The 20,608-nt window shown below is 42.3% G+C and overlaps 2 protein-coding genes across 2 annotated transcripts in view; one reads left to right on the top strand and one right to left on the bottom strand.

Annotated features, from left to right (window-relative positions):
* GP2 (glycoprotein 2) overlaps positions 1–5,387 on the top strand; it is a 14,637-nt gene extending 9,250 nt beyond the window's left edge. Inside the window, exons 7-10 of the mRNA XM_055341018.1 lie at positions 254–416; positions 1,247–1,331; positions 2,582–2,626; positions 5,002–5,387. Coding sequence (XP_055196993.1) covers positions 254–416; positions 1,247–1,331; positions 2,582–2,626; positions 5,002–5,060 — 352 coding nt within the window. The 3' untranslated portion in view covers positions 5,061–5,387. The remainder of the gene's footprint in view (positions 1–253; positions 417–1,246; positions 1,332–2,581; positions 2,627–5,001) is intronic.
* ACSM5 (acyl-CoA synthetase medium chain family member 5) overlaps positions 1–20,608 on the bottom strand; it is a 256,139-nt gene that overhangs the window by 119,668 nt on the left and 115,863 nt on the right. Inside the window, exons 2-3 of the mRNA XM_055341015.1 lie at positions 4,558–4,625; positions 3,028–3,173 (exon numbers count right to left, since the gene is read on the bottom strand). The gene's annotated coding sequence lies outside the window, so the exon portion shown is untranslated. The remainder of the gene's footprint in view (positions 1–3,027; positions 3,174–4,557; positions 4,626–20,608) is intronic.

Genomic DNA, 20,608 nt, shown 5'->3' with positions numbered 1-20,608 from the left:
GTCAGTTTGAAGCAGTCAGTTTCACCTCAGAGTCTGTGCCCCCACAAAACTGAAACCACTGAGCTGATAAATAAATGTCTTGAATGAAACCCAGAGGAATAAAAGTCTATGTCAGGATGGAGGGAATTGGGGGAACTCTTTAATTCTCTGTGATAATGTTTTTATACTGGATACAGATTAAAGATATAGCCAAGGGCCTCAGGTCCCTTGAGCTGTTCTCAAAGTTAGACCCTTGCCCCTGTCACCTTCCCAGCTGCCCAAATCAATATGATTCCACCATCCATGTGGAGGAGAATGGGGTGTCCTCAGAAAGCCGGTTCTCAGTTCAGATGTTCATGTTTGCTGGAAATTATGACCTAGTGTTCCTGCATTGTGAGATTCATCTCTGCGATTCCCTTAATGAACAGTGCCAGCCGGTGAGTATCTCTTTAGAGTGAACTATTCAGAGCTTCACTTGGGGCCTGTTACCTGGTAGGCTCTTCATATATATTCACTGGAATTAGAGACGGATGGAAAGAACGAAGGAAGGGGAGGAAGGAGGGAAGGGTGAATGGATGGACACTCAACCTCCGAAAACCCTGTGTGTATGCAATTGTTGTGTCCCCAGGAAGCAGATCAGATGAAGAAGCCTGCCCACTAGGTTTCCTTGGCATAGGATATATTTTGTATGATTTCATAATAGTTGACTTTTTAAGTGCTATTCCATGTCAGGAATTGCACTAAAACTTTCATATTCTTTATCTAATTAAATTCTCACAACCCTTTAAGTAGATTCTTTTATGACCTCATTGTACAGATGAGGAAACTGAGCTTCAGAGAGATCTTTTGCCCAGGGCCAGCACAGCTAGAAAGCATCAGAGCTGAAAGGGAACTCCAGTATCTATGTTCTTAACCCCTGTTTGGTACTGCCTGCCAGTACTGGGCATTTGTTGAGTGCTTACTATGTGCCTGGGTATTGCAGACATGCACATTTTAACAGGAAGTTACCGTTTAATAGTAATAGAGAGGTTAAGTCATTAGCTCCAAATCGGACAGCTAGAAGAGGGTGGAGATGAGATTGAAACCCATGTTTGTTTGACATTATAGTGAGAATTCTCTAGATTGAGAAAACCACAGCCTCAGAGCCAAGGCCACATGGTGGGTAGGATCCCATTCTTGGGCCAGATTCTTGTCCCATTGCAGGGACAGCTGGGATAGGAACTGTGACTCTAAATTTTGATATAATGAGATTTCTCTGTCTTCACAGTCTTGCTCGAGAAGTCAACAGCGTAGTGAAATAGTGGCTATCAACCCAGCTTGGGTTCTAGATTTGGGACCCATCACTCGGAGAAGTAAGTGGCCAACTTCTGGTGAGAGGGCCAGCTAGCCGGTCAAGTGCTGACAGTTAACCACAGATGCCTGGGGTCACCATTGTAACAACCTAGAGCCTTTTCTGCCTCCTCACTGCAGCCCCTACAAGTGAATCTATCTTTCCATGAGGTGCTTTGGGTAATAATAATAGCATTTGCCATTTTTGCTGAGCCTCCTATGTGCTGGAGACTAGGCTAAGCTCTAAGTATCCATCAGCTCACTTCATTTTGCTGACTGAGTCTGTTTTCCAGGCAAGAAACTAAAGCTCAGAGAGATTAAGTGGCTCACCCCCAAATCACTCAGCTCATGAGCAGCTGGAGTTAGAACTGAACCCAGCTCAGGTTGATTCCACAGCATATGTCCTTTCCCTTACTCCTCCTGCCAGGTCTCCTTACCTCAGCCTCTTTTGGGTGAAGTCTACGTCCTAACTCAACTTTGTTTTCTAGCGAATGATTATGTTTTTCAAAATCTAGTTATAATATTCTGGGGCATGATGTAAAGGAAACTTTCTAACTGCCCCACAATTTTTTACCCATCCTACCCATGGGCCAGCATTACTTTCTGGTTTTTGTTCCTGCTGGAATGGAGGAGTCAAAAAACCCAGAGGAATTAAAGCAATTGTTTTTTGTCCTAAAGAAACTGGGATGCAGTAATGTTAGTAACAACAACGACAGTAATAGTAATAACACATGTGGCTGGCACAGTACAAAAATTTATATACATCATCACATGGAATGCTCACAACATCCTAGTTGTGAGCCAGTCATCCTAGTAAGAACTATTTTCCAGGTGAGTAAACTGAGGCTGTCTTGTAAAGAAGGCTCTGCCTTCAGTTGTCCTACCTCTTTACTAAGCCTTCAACTTGGAGCTTCATATGGTATCACAGGGTAACTGGAAGGTTAGGAACTTTCATTTGGAATCAGACAGATGAGGGTTCAAATCCCAGCTTTGCTATCTACAACAAGGTCAACTTGGCCTTGGTCAATTGAGCCTCAGTCTTCTCATCTGTCGAATGGACACAAATACTTTCCTCACAAATCTGCTGGAAGGACTAAATTTCAAACGCATGAAATGTGCTTAGAGAGGAAACTGCTAAGTAACAGATGCCTCAACAGTGTGGGTGGCCAGGTCAATGACTGTGGTGGTCTGGGAGAACTTGGAGCAGCTATGACCACAGCGCCAGTCATGAGCACATGACTGAGGAAACCTTCACCTCTGCTCTTGCCCCCAGGTTCTGCATCTGTTGACATCACAGATGGAACCCCCAGCACTGCAGGTATATCATTTTCTCCTATCTATCTCACTGCCCTCCCTCCCAACTCTCTCTTCTTCCTCAAGTCAGTGCACATTGATTTAGCCTGTGCTAGTGACTGTGGACCCTGAAATTAATCAGTCCCAAGTCTAGCTCTTGAGATGCTAATAGTCTAGTGCAGGTGCCAGTCATTTAACAATACTTATTGGGTGCCTACTGTGTGCTAGGCATTGTTTTAGATGCTGAAGATATAATAGTGAACAGGATATGCCAGGTGCCTGCCCTCATGGAGTTTATGTTATAGTGTGGGAAATAGGCAATAAAAAGCTAACAAGAAAATTTAGAAAGAAAAGAGTGTGATGTGATAGAAAGTTACCAGCATGAGTAATTGTGTCTAAAAACAGATAGTCATTTATTTTACTCACACATAAATGAAGTCCAGAGGCAAGAAATCCAGGGGTCCTGGGGTGGTACCACAAGGTTGTCAAGAATCCAAGTTTTTTTAAGCTCTCTCCTCCACCTTCTTCATCCTCATGATCCAAGATGGCAGCCAGAGCTCCATTCTTCACATCTAGTCACCAGGTTGGAAGGAATATGGAAGAAGTTACAGGGTGTTAAGGAACATTCCTAGAAGATGACACCTTATACTTCCACTTACATCTCATTGGTCAGTGCTTAGTCACACCTGGCTACAAAGGAAGCTGGGAAATGTAATCTTTATTCTGGGTGGCCATGTCCTGAACCAATAGAACATTGGTTCTATTAATAAGATAGGAAGAAGGGCAGCCCCGGTGGCTTAGCGGTTTAGAGCTGTCTTTGGCCCAGGGTGTGATCCTGGAGGCCCTGGGATCGGGTCCCACGTTGGGCTTCCTGCATGGAGCCTGCTTCTCCCTCTGCCTGTGTCTCTGCCTGTGTGTGTGTGTGTGTGTGTGTGTGTGTCTCATGAATAAATAAATAGAATCTTAATAAAAATAATATAGGAAGTAAAAATAAATATCAGAATGGGTCAGTGGCAAGAAAAGTGTTCAGAGGAGGTGATATTTGAATGCAAAGAGAAAAAGGAGCCTATGTTTCATAATTACAAACTGATTGTCATACACTAATATTTCAGAAAATTATGATATTCTTCACTCCCTTCTAGGACATTAGCAAGTTTCTTTGAAATTTGTGGGAGGGGGAGATGTTATAATTTTGTAGTATGGTGTGGGGGGGTATATATACCTCTCCCAAACCCCCCTGGTACAAGGCAACTATCATTCAGAATCCACCCTTTACTATCACTGAGTATATGGTCATTTTCAGAGGAAATATGATTCCAAACCTCCCAGATCTTAGAGTCTAATTTTTCAAAACCAACATTTATATTGTGTTTACCATGTGCCAGGCACTGTTCTAAGTGCTTGACATGAATTTACTCACTTAAGCCTTACAAAAGTCCCATGAGGTAATAGCTATTTATGATATTTTAATTTTGCATACAGATAAACTCAGCCATAGTGAGGCTCAGTAACTTTCTAGGCCTGCACAACTAGTTGTAGAGCTGGGATTCTTTTCTTCCTTTCTTTAAAATATGTTATTTATTTCAGAGAGACAGCATGAGCAAGGGGGAGGGGCAAAGGGAAAGGGAGAAGCAGACTCCCCACTGAGCAGGGAGCCAAACACTGGGCTCAATCCCAGGATCCCGGGATCATAACCTGAGGTGAAGGCAGACACTTAACCAACTGAGCCACCCAGAGGCCCCTAGAACTGGAATTCTAAACTAAGAAATCAGGACTCAGATTCTTTTTAACCTCTGTGTCATTCTGCCTCTTTAGTATTAGTCAGCATAAGTAATGTTGGCTGCTGTGACAAACAATCCTCGACTTTCTGTGTTTTTACACAATAGTTTATTTCCCACTAAATCACTGGGGGATACAGTTCTCTGCTTTGCAGTCATTAGGAACTCAGGTTCTTACCTTCTGGTAACTTCTGGCAATTCCACTGTCCCCAGAAAGTCCTCTGCTGGATCCTTGGCATCTGGTCCCTAGATGGTGGATGAAAGATCATGGAAAATCATGTAGGAGGTTTTAAGGACCAGGTCTAGAAATGGTATATGTGATTTTTTTTACCCACATTCCACTGGCCAGATCAATCACATGATCTCACCTACCTGCAAAGGATGCTAGGGAAAAATTGCTTTCCAGTGTGCCCAAAGGAATATGAAAAAGTGTTTGATGGTTAGATAGCTTTGCCTCTACCACATGACCCCTTTGTCACTTCCTAGGGGCTGTAACCTAGCACAGATATTAGGGGTATATTACTTTTCTTGTCCTTGTAAGTCAGAGGATAGAGAGGCTAGCTAGCGTTGACTGCTGAGTTCCAAAGCCCAACACTTGACAGGCATCTTTCTTGCATTTCAGGGTTCCTGGTGGCCTGGCCCATGCTTCTCCTGCCTATCCTCCTGGCTGAGCTGTTTTGAGACCTCAGCTGGGCATCTGGCCTTGAAGCTTGCATTCTTCCCTTTGGTGATGGCTTCCAGTCACCCATCGGCAATGCCAGTTCTCTCTCCAAATCATGGAGACCATCTTGGTGTTCATAGACTCTGGGCCAGGCTAGGTTTGGGGAAAGGGAAGAGCTTTGCCTTGTTCAACACACTCTGTGCTTTTGTATTCCTCTTTCTTTCATGATGGGGGCCCTGTTGGCCTGTCTTGGCCTGACTTCTTCATTTATTACCAGGATCCTGGGGTCAGACTTGTTCCATGCCTCTGTAGCTCCAACCTTTACCAGAAATATAGCATGTGTTATGTCTGTAATTCCAGGGAAGAGCGGCTGTGTCACTGGGTGGGGGAGGAGAGGGGGATGAGCTTGTAAAAAAGGCACCTCCCATGCTTCCTTCCCAGGTACCCCTTGCTCTTACTCCTGATGAATTGAACAGACTGATCCTTGCTTTTACTTGTGTCCTCTGATGTATTTCCATCATGGTCTCAATAGTCACCATGGGAATAAGTTGTAAAGGGTCCACTTTTGGAAACTACTCCAGGGAAGACTGGTTCCCACTGTTCCCCTGTCCCCCTCCATACCATAGACATGCTTTGATATGCCTAGGACTAGGCCAAAACCTGCTGGAGGAACTGCTTGATTTGGATGCAGAGACACTGTCACTCTGGAACACACCTCTAGCCATGAATAGAGTGGTGTGCTTGCTTGGAGTAAGCAAAAAGTCCCAGCAAAAAATGCTGTGTTGATCCTGCCATGGGGATCTAACAGCAGCACCTGGGGGATAAGTGAAGTCTCTTTCTGGAAACCCCTGATGGGCCCTCACAAAAAAACTCCACAAACATGCCATAAAGAGAGAATGCTTCTCCTTCCCATAGCTATACACAGGCCTGTCCAAGCTGGCCTTGGGGAAAATGATCAGATTAGGGCCAGGCCACAGGGGAGTGGAGCCTGTTTATCTGCCAGAAGGAGATGACTTTCCAAAGTCCTCTCATGTTCAGAGATAGCATGGTTGCAAGAAATAGAAACCCATTCCAATTAAATCAGGCAAAAGGAGAATTAATTCTAAGGATATAGGAGCAAAAAAAACAAATCCAAGAACAGAAGATACAACATGGCTATATGAGGAAAACCACCAGAAACCAAGGTTTGTCTGTCTTTTCATATGTTGGTCGTCTTGAAACCACACAGCCTTTATATCTGCTAATTTTGATGTGTCTTCTTTATTCTGAAACTAGCTCTTCCTCTTCACTCATCATGTCTTAATTAAATATGGATATTGCAGCTTCACCTCACTTTCTAATTCAGGGACCACAGAGACCAACTAGCACTTGGTATCCTACATCCAAATTGTACAAGAGGGAATGTGATTTCCCTGTTTGGGTCAAAGTGCTTCCCTTGGTGCAAATATCTGAGGCCAGGTGAGTGGTCTCATCTAATGCAAACATAGCCAATGGGCCAACCTGAATTGGCAGGTTTTAAACACATGACAGTGTTTCTTGGACAGATACCCCAAAAGTCTACTATAATAGTGGTGTCTTAAGAAGAGAATTTCTTGTGAGAAATTGCTTCTTTTATCCCAGTAAGTCAGAGGATTCAGAGGTACTACATTTTTAAGGAAGAAGGTACACTGACATTGCACCTGAAATAGAAGTCAGGGGCCCTAACATTTCCCTTCTTTGAGGCTTATCTTCTCCCTTCTATAGAATAAAGGAACTGGACTAGAACAAGATTTTCTAACATTTACAGTGGGGCCCTTTCTTTAAATACAATTCTACATGAATACCCAATATATGGACATTAAATGTAAATAGATTCTTGTTGATGTCAGATAGGGGGCTTAGCTCTCCCCTCTGTGACTCCCTCATCCTCTGGCCTTCAGAGAAACCAATGATAACCCATTCGGTTACCAAGAGCAAAGTTCTAGAACTCCCTGGGATATATCACATCTAATATCTCTTCCAGTGTAAAGTACATGGGATTCTACTCAACCAGAGCCAACCCTGCCTATCTATGTATGTAGGTATATACCTACCTAACTATCATCTATCCATCACAAACTCTCCTACTCTACTTACCTGCCGCCTTGTTTTCTCCATCTATCTACCTATATATCTATAATCTACTTAGCTAGTTACAGCTTTTTTGTTTTTCGCAGCTGGGCATGCTAAATGAATAACAATCTCTGAATGTCCAGTCCACCTCATTCATTTGGTCAACACTAATCTGGCTGAGCAATTGTTACATCCTATACCTAAGGGCCTAGGTATAATAATGACTGAAACACAGTCCAGTCCCTGCCCTTAGAGGTTCACAATCTCGTGGAACACAAACACACACAGAGGCACTCACAGGCAGGTCACACTCAAACATGCATACCCCCTGACCCTCAGACATAGGATTCATACACACATACTAACCTCATGTATGTACCCAAAGACACATTTCTATACACAGAGATCCTCACCAGGGCTTTCAAGCCCAGTCACTTACATATTTATTGCCATGAATGACTTAGTAACAGCTAACGTTTTTAGCATGTCCTATGTTCCAGGCATTATTTTAAGCACATTATGGACATTGCATCGATCTGCCCTCTCCTTGGATATTGGAGGTAGGAACTATTTTTGTTCCCAGTTTAGAGATGAGTAACCAAGGCGTAAAGAGGGCAATTACTCACCCAAGGACTTATAGCTTTTAAATGCTGAATTAAGGGCTTGGGCCTAGATATCCTGAATTTGGAGAATATGCTTTAATAGACACTATATCCTGCCTCTGTTTATACACAAAGCACCCCCTACACACAAGAGGCGCTCATTTTCATACATGTTTCACCATACATACATGCATCCACTTGCATACAGGCACCTGGGAACATATACATATGCAGTGATATGTGTGGACATTCACACATTTGCCAATAAAGAAGCCCTCATACAGACATAGTCATAGACATTCATGGATGTACAGATGCCAACATGCACACTAACCTATGTATGGTCATTTAAATGCAGACACATACCTTAGTACAGAAAAAAATACATCCTATGCTATACACACACACACACACACACACACACACTCAGATACATAAACATATGCATAGATACCTACAAGACACAGGACCTGGATCCCACTACCCCCCAAGGCCAAGACTCTTGTCATGTCTCCTCTCCCATTAGCTTTCCTCTCCTCCTTCCCCTAGTCCTGCCCAGCTGGGCCCTGGGACAAGAAGTCCAAACCAGAGGCAGAGTGAAAACAGGCTCTGGACCCAGCATCTGAGAGTTCTGGACTAGAAAATGATGGAGACAGTGAGAAAGTACCTGACCCACATTCAAGGAAACCGGCATCTCTGTTCTTGGGGAGCACCTAGAAGCAGCAGGTGGAGGATGCAAGGAGGGTAGGAAAGCCTTACTCTCCGGAAGCTTAAGGTCTGTTTGGGAAACCGGAGCATACAAATTCTAGGCAGCCAAAGCTAAACAGTGTGAGACCAAGACAGACATTGCTGCAAGATCCAGAGAAGGGTAAACTTCACTCTTCCCTTGGGAGAACAGGGAAAGACCTGTTTCACAGAGTTTAGTCTCTTCAGTTTCCAGATGGAAACTGAGGTCCAGAAAAGAGAAGTAGTATGTCCATTCTCAATCCTATAAAAGACCCTATAAGATGTTCTGTTACCAGTTGGGCATGAGAAGGCAGGGCGAAAGGAGATTCCTAAAAGCTCGTCATCTAAAGAAAATTTGGAATGAGGACCCTACAGGATAAGTTCTACCCAACCTAACTCATTTCATAATCTTTCCTCACCCCTTCTTCTTCTCCAAACTCTTCCTCCTATAAAAGGTTAGACATCACCCTTTTGCTTTCCTTCCTCATCATACTAGATTCTCCCTTCTAAAACTCTACTACATCCATCTATTTTTCTTCAATCCCATTGACCCTGACCATCTCTAAGCTAATGTCCATTATAATAGCTTCCCAGGTGGGCTTTCTCCAGTCCCACCACCCCCAATCCATTCTCTACCCAGAAGCTGCTGAGCATTTACAGCGAGCTCACTTCTCCCTTTACATCACTCCAGCAGCTCTTTACCTTCTATCAGATGAGGTTGGCCTGCTAGTGGGCAGACAAAATCTTCCACCCTCTGAGCCCTGACTGTCTCCTCGGCTTCAGATCTTATACTTAATTATCCCTTTCATGCCTCATGTTTCAGGTGCCCTGAATTTCTCACAATGCCCTAACTGGTCCTATTTCACATTGCTCTGCCTTTGCACGTACTCTGCTTGCTGTCTGGAAGACCCTAACCCCCAGGAATGACACCCTTAAACAGCTTCTAGGGTCATTTCTCCTGTGAAGCCATCCTGATCCTCCTCCCTGGCCTAGATCTGATCACACTTTTCTTTGTGACCACTTCTCTACAGAACCTTATTATCACAAGCATCATCTGTATCTGAAATGATCTATTTTTACATCTGCCTCCCAGCCCCCATCCTTGACTGTTAGTTCTTTGAGGTCAGGGCTTTGCCATATTCAAATATTACTGGCTGAATAAATGAAGACATAAGCTATACCCTTTCTTCTTTATTTCTTTACTTCCAGCATAATCACACTCTCATCTATCAGGAGAGAAAGGAACCACTTAATTTCAGAAACGAAAGAGACTTTCTCACTTGGATAATTATGATGAAAGGATCAAATCAGAACATGAGAGAAGATTTCTGGGCTTTCTCCCAGACTCTCACCCCATCCCATTGTCAGCTGATTTTATAAAGGGTTACTTTCCTTCCCCCCTTTAGTTCCCATCTTCCTTGGCTTCAGGGGGTGACTGACTGAAAGTTTGGGTGCTTTTTCTTATTTTTTTTCATTGAGGAGCTGATGGAGTGTTTATTAGTGGGGAGTAAATTGAAAGAACTAGAGAGTAATCACTACTTAACAGCAGGGGAAAAAAACAAAAAAGCAAAACAGAACCTGTCAAGAGCTTGGGAGACTGTTGACCTTAAAAGTAAAACAGCTAGTTATTTACCAGCAAAATGGGCTGATTTGGGAATAGCAGAGGAATTGCAATTCGGGACATGCAAGTTATGGCAAACCATAGGCAAGATGGGAAATGAAAGGAGAGGAAATAAGAAAAAGAGGACATTAGGAGAGGCTGCTTTGAAAGGAAGTACATTACAGGAAAGTCAGAATTCAGGGTGGTGATGGTTTCTCATTGGCTGAGCTTATTGCTGGCCAGGGAGACATTCTTCCTTCCTCCTGATGGAGTATTTAAGTATAGGCTTCTTCTTATACTCTAGGAATGAAAGATATATCTCTTCCTGTTAGGGTCACAATTGAGGACAATGGTAGCACATTAGAGCTCCCCCTTGTAGTCTGTTGACTCCACTTAAAATGAGGTGTCCTTTACTCAGTTTCACAAGACTAAGTCCAGAACTTAATATATGTCACAGTTGCAGGGGAAGAAACATAATTTTCCCTCTATACTTCTAGGTTCTTAGCTGAGACAATTTTCAATTAAAAAAAAGATTAACAGGGGAACCCTGGGTGGCGCAGCGGTTTGGCACCTGCCTTTGGCCCAGGGCGCGATCCTGGAGACCCGGGATCGAATCCCACGTCGGGTTCCCGGTGCATGGAGCCTGCTTCTCCCTCTGCCTATGTCTCTGCCTCTCTCTCTCTCTGTGTGTGTGTGTGTGTGTGTGTGTGTGTGTGACTATCATAAAAAATTAAAAAAATAAAAAAAAGATTAACAGGAGAAAGATAAACAGAATTTTAATAACAAGTATATTTCCCATATATATGGGAGATACCCAGGAAAACTGAGTAATTATCTTATATGGCCCATCACTTTTTTTTTTAGATTTATTTATTTATTTGAGAGAGAAAATGTGTGGGGTATGAGTAGTGGGGAAGGTTGAGGGAATGGGAGAGAGAGAGAGAGAGAGAGGCAGATTCTCTGCTGACCAAGCACAGACCCCACCCCCCCACCCCCAATGCAGGGCTAGATCTCATGACCTGAGATCACGAATTGAGCTGAAATCAAGAGTCAGATGCTCAACTGACTAAGTCACTCAGACACCCCCAAACCATCACTTTAAATATCACCTTGAGCTAAAGACAAAATAACATGTTAAGGTAAGGAGTCAGGGAAGTTACCAAGAAAAGTGCAGTAAACAAGAGTAAGATTGTTTTGGGGATTAAACTATTTGCCATTTCTGTTGATAAGAGTTTCTGTAGATTTAGAGTCATTCTCTTTTTGACAGAGAGAGAGAGAGAGAGAGAGAGAGAGAGAGAGAGAAACCCATTCAAATGGAGATTTCCTTTATAAGTGTTAATGTCTTACAAAAAGGGTAACTTCTACTCAGTTTTTAGAGCTGCTTCTTTGTCTACATTTTTTGTCTTTTCTTTTTTTAATTAGCTTAAAATAATCCTTATGCCAAAGAGGCATATTGTGGGGTGGCAAAATCTGCTCCCCTTACAACCAATCAGCAATCGAATCTTAGAAAGCCACAGAGAAGGACTTTCAAGCATCAAAAGCATTTGTTGTGGATTCCTTCTTACCCTTTCTCTGAGAGAGGAATTTTTGTTCCACAAAATATTTTTGTTCCACAGAATATTTTTATATGGTGATTTGGATTTGCAGGGAAAGGGATGGGTCTGGTCATACACATTTCATTCAGTGCCTAAATCTGGCTCCAAATTCATTGAGAAGAGCTACGGTTTTAAAGATCAGAACCCTTTGATTCTGGGCCCCAAACTACCCATGAAAACACTCTCACTTCTTATATTTCACGATGGGAGTAGTAGGTTGCTAGAGAAATAAAAGCGATAAAGTATGTGAAGTCACTTTGCAATGCATGAAGTATCATACAGATGATAACTGCAGTATTATTATCATCATTATCATCATCACCTACTGTTTTTCCCATTGTAATGAATTAAGCTGCTTTTCACATCTCTTTATTTGCCCCCCCCCCCTTTTTTTAGAAAGGGAGGAGGGTGAGGGACGGAGGGAGAGATTCTGAAGCAGGGCTCTATCTCAAGACCCTGAGATCATGACCTGGGCTGAAATCAAGTTGAATGTTTAACCGACTAAGCCACCCAGGCAACCCCTCTTTATCTCCCTTCTTAACTCCTAGATGTGACCAAAAGGGGGCTATTTTTTAGAATCTTTGTATTTGCCAGAAATAGGACTCCTGGGAGCACGTGGGAGGGACCATCCCCTCTCTCAGCACATGGAATACTTTATGAACACTTAATATGTACAAACCAGTGCACCAAACACTTTCCATTTATTATCTAATTTAATCCCCACAATAATTCTTCAAGATAGGTGATGTTCCCACTTTACGGAGGAAAAAAACTGAGGCATAAAGGGGTTTAAGACACTCTTCAACATCACATAGACAGCAAATGCCTGTCATTTACTCAGTGCATATAGATGAGTCAGCACTTCCAGTTTCACATTTTACAGATGAAGAAGGTGTGATTAAGGAACATTACATAACTTGCTCAAGGTTGCACAGTGAGGAGGTGATAGACTTGGCGACTGGAACTCAGATTTGCTTAAATTTAAAATACGTGCTCTTTTTTTCTATGGCACAAACTTCCCTGCATGATGCCTAATGCTCTGACAACTAAAAACCTACCTCAGAATCATAGCAAGACCTATGCATGTGTATTTACATGTGTGTGCATGTATGTTGTGTGTGTGTATATGTGTGTGTACCACTAATTAACTATGGCCAGGCTAAAGGACTATAAAAAATACTCTTCCTGTGACATCCTGAGACATCCTCAAGCTCCTTTCACCCTCAGTAGGAACTCAAAGAGTCATAAAACCTAGGAGATCTAGAGAAGATTTACAGATGATCTAATCCTACTCCCTTTTGTGTCCATGAGAAAACTGGCACCCAGAGGGCACTGAACCAGGAATCAAGAAATTCATATTTCAGTCTGACTTCTGCTGATGTATGAGCTTAAGAATGCCACTTAACTTCCCTCAGGCCATCTGTAAATTAAGATAATAACATCCCCTTCACTATACTTAATGGTCTATGACTCTGTCATTGCTATTGTCAAACCTTCTGGCCCCAGCATGGCCCTCTCTAATCCAGCCTGGGGCTGTCTCAAGGCAGATTCCCATTGATAAATTTAGCTGAAAACTCTCAAGTTGTTCAGAATCCAGGAGAGCACCGCTCTAGTTCTGAAATGCCAGGCACAGAGGCAGCCAGGAACTCAAGAGATGACTTGGGGGCAAACTCTCCCTCCCTTGTTCCTTCAAGCATTTTCTGAAGCGCCTTGTGTGCCAGAACATTTTCAGTCTTTTTTCGCTCTTCGGGACCTCAGTGGAACTGGTTACCTTGTTAAGGGTTCCCCTTTGGTTGCAATTTCTCAGGTGGAAGAGTAGCACTTAGGGCCTTGTCCTCAAAATATTCATGGCTGTGCTGCTCCTGCTGATGGTGACAGTGATGTGATTGTGATGAAAAAGGCAATGTCACTTTGTAGCCACATAGTGCTTTTACTATATTTTATTGGTGCATAATACATGCATCATGCACATATCTCATGTACACAACTTAATGAATTTTAACAAAATGAACACATGCAACCAGTGCCCAGTTTGAGAAATAGAGCAGTACCCACTCCCCAAGGAGCCTGCTTCTTGCCCCTCCAGTTACAAAACCTCCCAAAGGCAACCACTATCCCAGCTACGAGCACCATGGAGTAGTTTTGTCTTTTTTTTAATTTTACATAAAAGGATTCATATGATATCAATTTTTGAGCCTGTTTCTTATGTTCAATATTATCTTTGTGAACTTGACCCATGTCGTTGTGTTTAATTACAGTTTGATGATTCTAACTGCTGACATTAGTCTATTGGAAGAATATGACCTAATTTATTGATCCTTTCCCTTACTGATGGGTAGATGAGTTTTTCCAGTATTCAGCTATTGTGAGGCATGCTGCTTTCTTGTGTATGCCTTTCAGTGAGTGCAAGTACCCATTTCTGTGAAGTATGTATATTCAGCTTTAGCAGATACTGACAAACGATTGTCCAAGGTGGTTGTACTTTTACCAGACATGTTTTTAATATTCCAAGATGCTTTGGCCTCCAGTATCTAGTCTCTATTGACTGAACTTCTTTTGGATCTTTGAATTCTCCTTCAGGGACTTTGCACATGCTTTTTTCTTGCTGTCATAATCTTTGCCCAATTAAAAGATGGGCAAGCACTCATCCTTTGGGCCTCAGTGCAGATGTTGCCTCTTTCAAGCAGGCCCTGTGCCTGTCATACTCACCACTTTACACACAGCATCTAGCCCATGCCTGGTAAATGATTAGCACCAAACAAATGTTAGCTAACGTTGTTGTTGCAATAAATAGCCTTTAGGTTTCCAAGGTTCTGTGATTGTAGGAAGTCAGACTTCCTGGCTCTTATCCTGGTGTACTGATTCCTATATGCCCCCCAAATCTTTTAAATCCTCCACAGGGAAGGAGTTAGCAGGCCTGGTTTCCCCAGGCTCTAAATAGTGAGCACCTGTCTTCTCGAGGGTGTACCGTCCCTGTTCTCTACTGAATGACCAACAGAGGGCACTGTGGGAACATGTCTGCAGAAGGAAGGAGGTATTGGTTAGAATTAGAAAGAGCCGGAAGGGAACTTCATTTTGAGGACCCAAACCTTCATTTTACAGATGAGCAAACAGATGCTTAGATAGAAGACGTGACTTGCCCAAGGTCACCCAGCTACTGCCTGGAAGGCAGAGATGACTCTTAGCCCTTTGGCATTCTCCACTCTGTGGGGGAGTGGGTGGCCAAGCACTAAATGAGACCATTGTCTGCCGATGCTCTAGCACTGAGCCTGCCAAGGCCCATTTGCCAAGCTCCTCACTTCCCCAAATTGTCTTCCTCCCTCCTATTCCATGACAAAGGATCTGGATTTTGGAGGTGGGACAAAGCATGCTGCTTCTTTGATTCCACAATGACCTTTGAGGAAGCATTTTACTTTTCTTAATAATAGATACCAGTTATTGGGCACTTCCTAGATGCCAAATATGCTGTCTGCATCATATACATTACAAGATTTAATCCTCAAGCCGGAATAGTGTGAGGGTTCAATGTTTCCCTCTCTTCTGAGAGTCCTTTCCTCATCACTCCATTGAGAGAGACCTCTCCACCCACTTCCTCTGAATGGTATCACCCAGGTTATTTAACAGCTCTTAACAATTATGTTTATAATAACTCTGCTTATATACTCGTCTACATATTATTGTCTGCTTCAACTCTTCCACTCCTCCCAGCAAGACTGATCTTAGTGAAAGAAGGATTCTGGAGCTCAACAGGTCTGAGTTCAAGTCCCAATTTGTCCATTTACTTTCATTAGTCACTTAAACTCTGTTTCTCTCTTTGTAAAATAGAGATTCATGCATGTACTTTACAAGTATATAGAGGACTGTGCCAGCCATCTGTTGATTACATCTCTTCAACATTGCCACCGTGTGGTTATCCATCTTATATTCGATTACCCTCAGTGATATGAAACTCACTACTAAGCAGCTCAGAGAAGACAGCATATCTGAGAACTCCAAGCTTGGTCAGTCATAAATTATATGCCTATAGGAATATCCAAACTTTTATGAGCCTTAATTTCTTATTCTTTAAAGTAGAGATAAGTGATGATAATACCCATCTCACAGGGTTGCTATTGTTAACCATAAAAATAAGTTATTTTACCAGCAAAAATGGTTTATTTGGGAATAGCAGGAAATTGCAATTTGGGGCATAGAAACTATAGCAAAACCATAGACAAGTCCAACAAACAAAGGAAAGAAAGCATTATTTTATGGAGAAGAAGGAGGAAGTTGGGAGGGGTTATTTTAAGCAAAGTACCTTGGAGAAAAGCTGGAGTTCAAGGTTATGAGGGTTTCTCATTGGCTAACTTGCAGGGGTAGTCAATTTCTAGTAGGAGACATATTTCTTTACCTGTTGGGGCTTGCAATTGATTATTCTTTCGTATTGAGAATTGTTCTGTTAGAGTCCATAATTGATAATTCTTCCTGTAATTGACATTGAGTGGTATGGCTCCCTCTTCTAGCTTCCCACTCTACTTTAGTGAGGTTTCCCTGTATTAATTTTCACATTATGAAGATGAAGATGAAATTTGAAATTGCATATGACTTAAGGGGCTTGTAGATGGCTGGTGCTTACTAAATGTTAGGACCTTGTTCTTTAGAAAGGGAAAATGACTCTAAAAAGCACATTCTTTCACATTTAATGAAACCTGAGGTAGTTACATGTTCTATAATTGATGGCATGTCATAGCTTTCTTTTATTCTTGGTGATGCATTAAAAAATGGTGTGTTTTATAACCAAAGTCATCTTAGAGTCAGTGAGATGTGACAGTAGGTGCAAGGGACAATATTCAAAATTCAGGTTTGCCTGACTCTCAAAGGCCATTTTATAGGACTCATTTCTGGGAAGAGGAGTCAGGTCATGGGGAAAACAGTTGAGAAGGGAACAGACAGTAGAAGGCAGGGAGTATGTTCAAAATAAGACTTGTCTAAACACAGCTGCCCTCACTGCTCAGCTGGTAACTGAACTTGGAAATGTTTTACCATGCAGGGATGTCTGCATAAGACTCTCACTGGTAAATTGGCTCCTCCCTGGCCCCATCCCCATCCCCAACCAAACCAAGCAAAAACTTAAAACTGCTATGGGTCATATTAGTATGCTGTGCTTATGTGCCTGGGGCAAGGAGGAGAATCTGGGATGGAATTAAACAAGGATGTTCATCATCTCCTGTTGTCAATAGATATTTCTGCACATGTGGTCATTTGAAAGGACATAGCATTTATTGAGTTTCTATTGAGTTCAAGGCATTGGGTTAGGAATTTTGACAAAGGCAAACAAATTAGGTCCTCATCACAACCTTATGAGGTAGTTATTATTACTAATGGAGTTCATTTACAGACAAGGGAAATATAGACAAGTTTAAGAAATGTGTCCAATATCACATAGTTAGAAAGAGGTAGAGAGGAATTGGAACCCAGGGTTACCTAGGGCCTGGAACTTAAAGGAAATTGGTTGAAATTATTAATTATAAACCTTGAATGGACTATCATTCCTCCTCTTGGCTCCCAGTGATCTCCAAATTCTGATATTGTTCTCTCATATACCTTGAGACATATACCTCAACATATACCTTGTATTAAAAAAAAACTTGACACAGGAGTGTGAACCCCAATATACAAGCATTCATTCACTTCATACTTTTCTGAGGATAGGCCACTTTGTTGGGTAGACTTTGTAGCAGAATGTATCAGCTGCACCTGCTTGGCCAAAGTTCTTCACAACTTAGAGCCCCAGTTATCAAATCTAAAGGAGGATGACAACCCTCATTTGTTAGAAAGAAGAGCCTGATAAAATGTTCTGAGGTCCAGGACTGATGGTCAAAGGAGAACACATTGGCATGCCCCAGTTGTGGAGAATGATTTTGGGCACATAGTTTTCTAGACCCAAATGCAACATAAACACAGAGGAAATTTGAAGATTTGAGCCCAGGAGGTCAGGTTCAGGAGTCCACACTCAACCACTGTTCTATGCCTTTCTGACCTTCATAGCTTCTATCTGCTCAAGTTTCTCTGATCCACTAACTATGCATCAGTCACTGAACTCAGGCTTCAACTACTTTATTCTAGGATTTCTCAAACTCAGCATTAATTTACTGCGTTCAAGTTAAATCAACTGGGCTCAGAGAGGTTAAATTATCTACACACAGCTGAGCAGTTGAAACAAGTCTGACTCCTAAACCCACGCTTGTTCCACTACCGTATACTTTCTACCTACTGGAGCAACAGGTAGGCAGAGTGACAGTCTTGAGAATGAGTGACAAGGCACAAGGAACAGGAAGTAAGTCATTAGGGCAACCATTCCAAGAAGATGTGGTTTATTTATTTATTTTTTTAGGTTTCATTTATTTATTCATGAGAGAAGAGAGAGAAAAAGAGACACAGGCGGAGGGAGAAGCAGGTTCCATGCAGGGAGCCTGATGTGGGACTCAATCCCGGGTCTCCAGGATCATGCCCTGGGCCAAAGGCAGGCACTAAACCGCTGAGCCACCCAGAAGATGTGGTTTAATGGAAGAAAGAGATTTCTAGCTGACCCTATACAACAACTGATACCAGCACATTCCATGGTTACCCCTGGGATGCATTTCTTAGGTCCTAATCCCCTGGAAGCCAGGAAGCACATGGGTCTCACCCTGAAAGTCTGTCTACAGACCTGAAAGAAAGAACTAAGGGCAGATCTTATTAACAAATATGTACAGTGTCTATTATGTTGCAGGCATTAATCTAAGCACTGTATACAGTAATATTAAGTCCTTTAACCTTCACAAGGGAGGTACAATCATATTCTCCTGTAAGATGGGAAACTAAGTCACACAGGCATTAAATAACTTGCCAGTTCACATGGCTAGCATACAGTAGAGGCAGGATTAGAATCCAGGCAGCTGGGTTGCAGAAGCTGCATCCTTGACCATCATGCTATACTGCTGTCTGAACCCATCTGGCTTTGATCCCATACTTTCTCTGCTCCCAGATCCTTGGCATCCTAGTTTGAAGGACTTGTTTAATGCCTAAAGCAGAGATAGCCAGTCCTGCTCTGACAGCTGCTGGAGTCTAGCCAATAAATTACCAATGGGCTGTCAACACGGAGACTTCAAACTTATGCAGAAAGATCCTATAGGATAAATTCATAGGAAAGCTCAGTCTGTTCTGGAGGTGTCCACTCCTAGCATCCCCTAGGATTTTTGTCTATTCCCAAGCTAAATTCCAAGGCTGTCAACTTCCCCTTATCTTGCTGTTGCCCTCAAATGTGTTTATTTCACTGTGGCTCAGAAAAGTCCTCACCCTTGGCAACCAGAATTGTGAATCACACTGTGGCTTTTCACCTTCCGTTGGCACTAGGCAAACAGATCACCACTGGTAAGAGTCTCTTCCCACACCTCTTGGAACTCACTGCTATAATGGCCTGTGCTGAACTGTGATGATTTGTTTATGTGTCTCTCTCTACCTTTCTAACTTGTGAACTCCTAGAGAGAATAAACCATATTATTCACCCAACACATTTAGCAAAGAACCTGGCACTTAAAGACACTTTATAAGTGTTTCTTCAATGAGTAGGTGGGTGGGTGGGTAGATGGATGAATGTATGAATAGGATGGATGGATGGATGGACAAGTGGACTGATACATGGATGGATGAGTAGGTGGCTGGGTGAATATACCAGATAACTCTCAATAAGACTACTTTTCCTCACCATCCCCATCCAAGCCCTGTTCAATTCCTATTCAGATAGATGCAATAGCCTTCTAAAGGGTTCTTCACTTCCAATCTAACCCCCAAATCTTTTATTCATACAGCATCCATAGGTTCCATAAAGATGTAAATTTGATTATACCAGCCTTGTCCCACCTCTGCTTAAAACACACTAATGACTTCCCACTGTCCTTAGAATAAAATCCAAATTCCTTCCCAGAGCCTACAGGAGCTACGCCTGTGGTATCTACTGACCATTCCATCCTCATTCCACATCAGCTTCCTCCTCATTGATGACATTTGGACACCCTGGCTATCTTTCATTTCCTAGAATAAGCCCAGCTCTTTCTTGCCTTAGGGCCTATGTCTGAACTTGCTGTTCTCTGTGTCTGGAATGTACTTCCTTTGACTTTTTGCATAACTGACTCCTTCTCCTTCCAGTCTCAGCTTCAAAATAAAGTCTTGGGAGATTTTCTCTGTTTCCTCCATCTAAATTTTACCCCTGCATCTTCTTTATAGCACTCATGTAGTAATCCACTTTCATAGAGCACTTTATTGAACACTTGCAGCATTATTTGTTAATATCTGTCTTCTAGCCAAACTGTAAGCTCTAAGAGGGCAAGAAGAGCAGGAAAAACATATCTGTCCTATTCATAGCTGTATCCTTCATACTTAGCAGATAACAGGTACTCAAAAATATTTGTAATAAGTGTCTAGGTGAATGAGTGGACAGGCTAAGATAGTTTCTGACATTTCATAAAAGTGAGGACACCTGGAGTACCACATGAAAGTAATATCCAGGCCTCTTTCGCTTTCCTTGAATGTCACTGATAAATAAGTTTAGGTATAGAGTCATAAAATCTGACAACCTTAGAGATGAGTGGGATCTCTTTGATCATTAAGTCCAACTTCATTTTATATTTGAAGAGATGGGAGCCCAAGGGTGGAAGTCACTTGCCCAGGATAACTGTGTTAGGGACTGCTAGTTATCTGCACAATAGACATTTTCTTACTCATCCTTACAAGCAGAACCCAGATTTAGTTGGTGATGATGATGAACAGTTTTAAAAAAGACAAAAACAAAACTTTATTTTCCCAGCTTCCCCTCCCTTTTAGGGAGGCAAGGTCATGTGACTTTGTTCTGACTAATAAAATGTAAGTGGAAGTTGTTAGGTACGGCTTCTAAAAAATCTTCTTAAAAGAGGATTTGACTTAGCCGTACTCTTTGC

This window comes from Nyctereutes procyonoides, unplaced genomic scaffold (genome assembly GCF_905146905.1).
Source record: "Nyctereutes procyonoides isolate TBG_1078 unplaced genomic scaffold, NYPRO_anot_genome, whole genome shotgun sequence".
Classification (NCBI taxonomy): domain Eukaryota; kingdom Metazoa; phylum Chordata; class Mammalia; order Carnivora; family Canidae; genus Nyctereutes; species Nyctereutes procyonoides.
This window is presented reverse-complemented; position numbering and strand designations above follow the sequence as displayed.